Source organism: Solea solea, chromosome 21 (genome assembly GCF_958295425.1).
Source record: "Solea solea chromosome 21, fSolSol10.1, whole genome shotgun sequence".
In the NCBI taxonomy this organism is placed as follows: domain Eukaryota; kingdom Metazoa; phylum Chordata; class Actinopteri; order Pleuronectiformes; family Soleidae; genus Solea; species Solea solea.
The window spans coordinates 6,567,668-6,576,092 of NC_081154.1; the positions used below are offsets into that span (position 1 = coordinate 6,567,668).

The 8,425-nt window shown below is 40.1% G+C and overlaps 1 protein-coding gene and 1 long non-coding RNA gene across 3 annotated transcripts; one reads left to right on the forward strand and one right to left on the reverse strand.

The window, feature by feature from the left end:
• Window positions 1-377: 377 nt before the first annotated feature.
• LOC131449041 (uncharacterized protein C16orf52 homolog B-like) lies at window positions 378-7,087 on the reverse strand. 2 transcript variants are annotated; one of them, XM_058621988.1, is made up of 4 exons: window positions 6,935-7,086; window positions 6,340-6,703; window positions 2,664-2,876; window positions 378-1,436 (listed from the first exon to the last, which is right to left on the reverse strand). In XM_058621988.1, the coding sequence occupies exons 2-4, from the start codon at window positions 6,443-6,445 to the stop codon at window positions 1,252-1,254; spliced, it is 504 nt and encodes a 167-aa protein (XP_058477971.1). In that variant the 5' UTR covers window positions 6,446-6,703; window positions 6,935-7,086; the 3' UTR covers window positions 378-1,251. The 2 variants fall into 2 exon arrangements, with proteins under 2 accessions (XP_058477971.1, XP_058477970.1); XM_058621987.1 differs by having other exon boundaries at window positions 6,340-7,087.
• LOC131449042 (uncharacterized) lies at window positions 2,871-6,431 on the forward strand. The gene is made up of 3 exons (XR_009234250.1): window positions 2,871-4,042; window positions 4,750-4,948; window positions 6,305-6,431. It is a non-coding gene; the product is annotated as an uncharacterized LOC131449042 (long non-coding RNA).
• Window positions 7,088-8,425: the final 1,338 nt, after the last annotated feature.

The window sequence follows — 8,425 nt, forward strand, 5'->3', positions numbered from 1 at the left end:
CAGTTTTTAAATAAATACTATAATTTCTCTTTTGTCACTTCGCCCCAATTAGCTTTAAAAAATAAATAATATTCTGGTCTGTTTTGACGTTGATTGGCCCGAAAGTTGAACTACAGGCAAAGTCTGATCATATTATGTACTTACACTCGCTGTCCACTTTATTAGGTACACATGTCAGCCAATCACATGGCAGAAACTTAATGTGTGTAGCAAAAGACAAAAAACCCCACTGGGTGACACAATGTTATGTGTCCTGTGTACCTAATAAAGTGGCCAGTGACCAAATTTTTAACTCAGATTCTGTGTTTTTACCACTAATATCTTATATTTCAATCTTAATTCATTGTTTTTACATAAGTGAGTCAAGAATACAACTGTAACGTTTATATTCAAATGTCCAGTGAGTCATTTTTAATGAGATCTTCCAACATCACAGTGCTTCTAGAAAAACTCACACAGCCTGGCTGTCCGTTCATTCACACACACACACACACACACACACACACACACACACACACACACACACACACACACACACACACACACACACACACACACACACACATATGATGAGGCATCGGCGCTGCAGCAGAATAAAATAAACAAGTCAAAGAGTCAGTCATTTCTCTACACAGTGTCTAAACAACAGGTGACGCTCAAAACAAAAAGGTGAATAAATTGCGGAGGCAAAGCTGTGACAAGGGACTAGATTAACACAACAACCTTCAACTAAAACTCAATAGTGTTGTTATTTTGAGCTTTTACAGCTCTTTAAGGCAAAGTGATGATCCAATGGCAGACAGACTCTGAGATACTGTATTAATAAAAGATATATTATATACAAAACAAGGTGGAACTGAACAGATAAATAAACAAATGTCCCCCAAAAATGATCATATACAGACAGTTCCATGGAGCTGTGGTCAGGGAAGAAGCGTCATCATAAAAGATCTGACACTGGACTCCACACAAAGTCTTCATGTGATGATGAGTAAAATCCTTTAAAGTCAACAGTAAACGTAGCAGTGTGGATGTTAGCCAAAGCTCGTCACACCTTCTCATTCTCTGAACGAGGAGATGAACAGATGGATCGAACCATTTCCAGCTCCGGTTACGAGCACAGAGAAAAACAAATACACATCAGTCTGCTCCTCAGGGTTGTTAGACACTTCCAGTGCTGCCATACGGAGGTGAGTCCTGACACAGTTAGCCTCCGGTGGTGGGTGGTGTTTCTCCAACAGGTGGTGCGTGTCAGCCGGGTAAACACACCTTCCCGGCAAACAGGAGACCCACGATGGTGAAGAATATGGACAGGACGAAGAGGACGTAGGACGAGCCCACCACTGTGTTGTTGGGCAGCTTGTACGGTTGTCCTCCAACCTCGTTCATGTAGAAGCCGATGGGGAAGATGAGAGCAGCCATGCAGAACAGCACCACTGCGAGGGAGACGAGAGAACTGCATTAACATCGCACACTGAGACAAATAGTGATGAATGAAGGCTACGCGGTGTGACAGCGGCGAGCATTGTTGCCCCAAAAAGCAAGAAGCTCACCAGTTGGGACTCAAAACCCCACCATTTTGGCAGGAAGACACACTGTTGTACTCCATAGATGTATAAGACAGTTTCTATGTCAGGGAACTTGCGGCTTTTCTAAAAAAGTGAAGACGGTGGAAAGTTGTTTTGACCCGGGAGGAGAGAGTGATGGGAATACAACGGGAACAGATTCCACTTCATATCAGGTACAGAATCAAAATCTAACTAAATTTAAAATCTTGTTTATTTTACACGCATTTATTCCAATGTGTAAGCGTACTTTAACAGAGAATGAGTGAATGTTTATCAGAAAATTGAAGATGTCTGAAGACTGCGAGAATGGAATTGTGTCTACTCTGGCTGTTTTCATACTCGTGAAAAGCACCAGGGGGCAGCATAAGGGTCTAAGATATAAGATATATTCAGTCTGTTAGTTTCTGCCATATTTTGCTTGATCTAAGTGGATTGATGACAATGACGGCTTGATACCGTTTATTTTTGCAGAAGATCTTCCTGCCAACATGGCAGTGTAAACAAAACGGTGTTACATCTCAGGTACTAAACCGAGTTTGAAGAATTCACTTACATTCTAAAAACATGTGCAACTATAAACCTGTTTGCAGCACAGACTCTTCTTCTGTCTGTTGCCGAAACGTCTGTGTTCTTCTATAAATAGAGTCGTGTGAATCCAGGCTCCTGCTCCCGTGCTCACGTATACAGACTAATTTTATCTCTGTTGTCTAAAAATAGAACCTGGTCCATCTGTTCGAGCTCCTCTGCAGTCATTTTGTCAAGATGCTTAAAATGAGGAAAGGAAGACAGAAATTCTGGTGTCTAATAAAGGCCTTTTCTCTTACAGGATATTTTAAAGCTGTGTCTTAATTTCACAGGATTTTTTTTTACAAAAATGTTTGCAGTTTTGACTTGAGAAGCAGTTATTTTCTGGCCGCTAAAAAACATTCTGCTTTCAATTTTAGGTTCATCCCTGACAGAGTCCACGTACACTGAGGAACAGAAAGTGCACACGGACATGGAGGTTTTACTCAAACTGGAAATTAGTGAGTCAAATCCTGGCTGATCGTTTCAGTGGGTGAACACTTCACATGTGAAGACATAATGAACACGTACTCCCCGTGAAGGCGATCCAGCGGGCGTATCGAGTGGCCTCGCGGTGCCACATTGACATCACCAGTAGACCACAGGTGACGGTGAGGGAGATGATGCCCAGTATGATGAAGAAGAGCGTGGCGATCCACTCCGGTGGCAGCTGCGGCAGGATGCAGGTCCGGTCCCGACTGTGGATGGTCTGGCACTGTCTGACCAGACCCACAGTCAGAGAACCTGGATGAAGATGGATGGAGAGCTAGGTTAGTGAAAGGTCTCACTCACTCATCTTTTACTGCTTTATCCTCCACATGAGGGTCACAGGGGGCGCTGGTGCCAATTCCAGCTGACATTTATCCGCAAAACCTTTCGACAACAAATTGCCTGTCGGTACGACAAACACTCAGACAAGTTCACTCATTTACGATCGACTTTTTTGTTCGTCTTGGGCTATAACCTCTTCCCACCGAGTTTCGGTGAACAGTGGGTCCAGGTCCAGTCGAGGGCAGCACAGATCCCACTGGGTCTGAACAACACCAGGTGCCACTGCTGTCCTGTACCTAATAAAGTGGCCAGTAATTGTATATTTTCTGTATCCATTCTCTACAGTGACCAGGAGCAGGAGAACCGCTGAATACGGACACATGTTGACGGATGACGTGTGCTGATGTCAACAACAACAAAGCCCTGTGTTTGGTGTACAGTATGTCTTCAAACGGGGTCAGAGCTCTGAAGAGCTAAGTGTCTCCTAAAGCCTGAAGACTGCTGGTACGCGAGGTCACACGTCTATGACGTCAAACACACACACACACACACAAGCACGCACCGAAGACGACATCCGCCCACACCTTCATTTATTCTTTTGTCTCCCTTCCTTTTCTTGCTTTTTCCACAGAATTATCTGCAGCGAGCAGGCACAGAGAAAGAGGATCTTTGTGCATTTGATGGACTCATTCAGAGCAATTTAAACACAGTGAGTGAGGAATTAGCATAATTGTCAGGAGGGACAAAAAAAAATGACAAACACAGCAGGGACAGCGATCAGGAGGAAAATATGAACAACATCCATTTACATTTACACGTCACATTTCACCATGTTATATCAAAAACAATAAAAGTTACAAAGAAGAAGAATCACTTCACGTCATAACAACATAACGCTTCTCCTCGTAGCCCTCGTTGCATGAAAATATAACGAGCTTTTAAATATTTAATGTTGGCATGGAAACGCCATTCCCATGTCCGTGGATCAAAGATAGAGCTGAGTGATGACACCAGGACCAGAACCCACTGCCCCGCCCCCCCCCCGCTCTCAGGATATATCAGGATATCCTGTTCCCTCTCAACACATCCTTTCATACCGCAGAGGGGAAGAGGACGTGGAGGAGGAGGGGACGCTGTAAGTAAGTAATCCAATCATAGTCCTGCAAACTGGACTCCAAAACAAACAGAACACAAGTCTGAAATGTGCTTTTCATATTTAGGAATGATAAATAGATTATAGAAAATAGTTGGTGTTTTATTTAGTGATCAATTCATTGATTAGGTGTTGTTGTTGCAGCCTTACAGGACACCAGTGTGTGTTTTTCTTCTAATCCAAACTGTCAAATCTTTTTAATTTAATCTAATCTACAGTACATCTTTAGTTTAACTTCTACCAAAGTCATTTTCATGTAAGATACTTAGTAGCCCTACAAATATCCCTTTTAGGTACTTTAAAGGGACCTAACCCATGGGGTTTAAGTGTCTTGCTCAAGGACACATATAGACTTGGAGAGCCAGGAATTTAACCCACAATCGTCCAGTCCAAAGACCACTCGCCCAACCACTCAATCCTAATTCCTCACTTTTTTAATACTTTTACTTCTAAAACTTAAGTACATTTTATATTAGGAAAATTACTTTTGATACAGTACAGTAAATGTCATATACTTTAAGACTTTTACTTAAATAATATTATGAAGAAGAGACTTCAACTTCTACCAAAGTCATTTTCTTGTCATAACTTGTACTTTCACTCAAGTATCCCCTTACAAGACTGCTGGTGGACCAGTTTTGGTCCACGGGCCACCAGTTGCCAACCACTGACATAGATGTGTGTGTGTTTCAGGCAACCTGCAGACCCACACAGAATAAAAAGAGTGATTCAAACGTTGACTCTCAGCAGAACCACGGTACGTCATGACTGTGCCGCAGGAATCTGAAGTTCTCCAGGTGGAAAACATTTCTCTCTGTCTTGCTCTTGTTGTCGGGGGACCTCATTAAAAGTCACACGTCCACATTCCCGCGTCAACACTTCCTGCCTTCAGGTAATTACGACTCAGCTAATTAAACAGGAACAAAAGGCTTTAGGCGGAGTACAGCACATTTCACACCACTGTTAGATGTAATTAAAAAAACAAAACCTCAGAGTCTGAGCTTCACTCCATTCCTGGACGATGAAGATAGAAGAGGGGAAAACAATACGTGGTGTGTACACACTCATTTAATTACGCAACACAAACACTACATTTTTGTTGTTGTTCATTTTAACGACAAATGAAATCCTGTAATATCTCCACTGTAGCATTAGCACGGAGGCTAACAGCTGTGTTTACACTTTTTGTCACTGTTTAGTTTTGTACTTTGCATAAATTGAATATTATTAACTCTATAATCAGTGAATCACTGCATTCAACACTTTACTTAACTGTAATTTTAACCGCACTAGTCATTTAAATCCTCACTACAGATAATTATTAGTGATCAATAATCATTTAAATACAATTATTAAGACGGATGATGAAAATGATTAGAACAGGATTAGGGCCACATGTGGGAAATGTTGTAGGAAGAAAATGTTTTAAACTAAATAAGACCGAAATCAAAGTCAGACTTCTGAGATTAAAGATGGAATTCTGAGATTGAACTGATTCATATCTCAGAATTCTGGGGGGATTAAAATCAACAACCTGACTTTAATCTCAGAATTTCAACTTTTTCCTTTAAAGTCAGGTGTCTGAGTTTTGGGGAAATGACCCAGAAGTCTGACTTTAATCTCAGAATTCTGAGGAAAAAAATGGGAATTCTGATATTAAAAATAGACTCCAATCTTGGAATTCTGGGATTAAAAGATGAATTCTAAATTTTCTCTCAGAATTCTGAGATTCTTAGACAACTAAACTGAATAATTATTAAACTCAAATTTCATTAAAAATAATTAACCACAAATTTGACTTCTTGAGTGCCCAAATCAAAATTCTAAATGTGTTTACAGAAGTTGTAAAAGATCACACTGTTGTAAACCTTTAGCATGACTTGGCAGAACACAGTTAGAGCTGTATGTTTTGTATTTAAAATAGCTGGTTATGTCTCTGTGGTAAATGCATCAGTAAACTTTTGTTAAAGCTAAAGAAAAAGACTATATCGGTCTGATATCGGTATCAATATCTAAGTTGTGATATCGGCTTAGGTATCGGACACAAAAATCTCTGTTTATTTCAACAATCCAAGTAGCATAAAATGTAAAACAGGTCAGCTAAATGTCAAATTAACTTTTTGAATACATTTTAAGTTGTTTAATCAGTGCTGTTTATTAAAAGTAATTAACTGTCTACATGTAGCAAATAAACATGAATAAACCCTAGTTTGTGTTTAGTAGATTTCGTTTTCTTTGGTCCCAGCAGGTCAGAAGTCAAAGGTCAGAGGAGAAGAACCTTACCGGCTGATTCTCCAGTGTTGATCCAGTCCGGGTTGACGATGCTGGCGATGGCGAAGATGTCCGCGGCGAGAAAGAGGCATCCTGAAATCACGGTGAGTTTATCCATGTCTGTGGACTGGACACGGGTGGCTGGGGGTCCGCGGGGACACGGGACATTTAGAAGTCATCCATCACGTGTCCTGTCCCATCATCCCTTCCACCTGTGGAGTAGGTGATGGAGACAGGTTGGTCCACTGTTTGTCCACGCATCTCACAGGAGGAACCCACGGGCGAACAACAACAACAACAGCAGCAGCAGCAGCAGCGGGTCCTGACTCCTCTTCTGCCCGGGAAATGAGGCTCACAGCCCGGCGTCAGTGATCACCTAGAGCCCGGAGATCCACAACAACATCCCGGTATGTTATAAAAGAATAAGTAAAACTTTATTTTTTTTAAATCAAATCTTCACTCGTGAATTCCACTCATCCACTTATTTTCCGAGTCCTCTCCACGGATCTCCCCCCCGATTCCTTCTCCTCTGTGGACGTACACAGACACGAACGGCGCCACCACTTTTCACAGCGGAACATTAAAACATCCACGTGAATCCACTCACTTTTGTCATTTCGCCTCTTTAGACCTTTTTAAAACACGGAAACTTGGCTTTGTTCCACGCGATGCTGTCCTGAGTGTCCTCATTCCTCTCACTCTCAGCTGCTGGTCGCCCCTCTTTGCCTGCCTCTGTGTGTGTGCGGTGGGCAAATCTCGCGAGAAAACCCGTAATCTCAACTGCCACCTTTGTGGCATCATAACCAAGTGGTAATCATTTAAAGATGCTGTATGTAAGACACGGATTATATTTAAATGACCATGATATATAAAAGGAAACATGTTAAATGTAGGTGTTTCACTGATAACAAATGTATTTTTTCATTGTTCGTCATCACCATTACAACATTCATTACAAAGTTGCACATGAAAAATAACATTTATAAATAAAATGTTAACTAAATTTAATGCTCCTAATTTTTTATTTGGTGCAAGAAACAGTTTTGGAAGCCTTACTGTAGTATACCTTTCTTATCTTATTTTGGATGACATACTATGACTTTTTTGAGTGACTTTTGGGTGACATACTATAGTATGACTTTTTAGAGTGATTTTGGACGACATACTTTAGTATGACTTTTTAGAGTGATTTTGGACGACATACTATATTTTTGACAGATTATGGACGACATACTATACTATGACTTTTTTGACTGATTATGGACGACATACTATAGTATGACTTTTTTGAGTGATTTTGGACGACATACTATAGTATGACTTTTTTGAGTGATTTTGGAAGACATAATATAGTATGACTTTTGACAAATTTTGGACAATGTACTATAGTATGACTTTTTTGACTTATTTTGGATGACATACTATAGTATGACTTTTTGTCACAATTTGGACGACATACTATAGTATGACTTTTTGTCACAATTTGGACGACATACTAACCTATGACTTTTCTGACTGATTTTGGACGACATACTATACTATGGCTTTTGACAGATTTTGGACAACGTACTATAGTATGACTTTTTTGACTTATTTTGGACGACATACTATAGTATGACTTTTTGTCACAATTTGGACGACATACTAACCTATGACTTTTCTGACTGATTTTGGACGACATACTATACTATGACTTTTTTGACTGATTTTGGACAACATACTATACTATGACTTTTTTGACTGATTTTGGACGACATACTAACCTATGAAGTTTTTGACTGATTTTGGACGACATACTATAGTATGACTTTTTTGACAGATTTTGGACGACATGCTATACTATGACTTATTTGATAGAGTTTGGACGACATACTAACCTATGACTTTTTTGACTGATTTTGGACGACATAATATACTATGACTTTTTTGACTGATTTTGGAAGACATAATATACTATGACTTTTTTGACTGATTTTGGAAGACATACTAACCTATGACTTTTTTGACTGATTTTAAACGACATACTAACCTATGACTTTTTTGGCTGATTTTGGACGACATATTATACTATGACTTTTTGACTGATTTTGGACGACAT

Bases quoted from the DNA above. Each gene is read 5' to 3' on its own strand.
- LOC131449041 (XM_058621987.1), bottom strand. From the start codon at position 6,445: ATGGATAAACTCACCGTGATTTCAGGATGCCTCTTTCTCGCCGCGGAC. The intron at 2,877-6,339 runs GTAAGGTTCTTC...ATCTTCATCCAG, and splicing joins CAACACTGGAGAATCAGCCG to GTTCTCTGACTGTGGGTCTG. The intron at 1,437-2,663 runs GTACGTGTTCAT...TCTCCCTCGCAG, and splicing joins CTGGATCGCCTTCACGGGGA to TGGTGCTGTTCTGCATGGCT.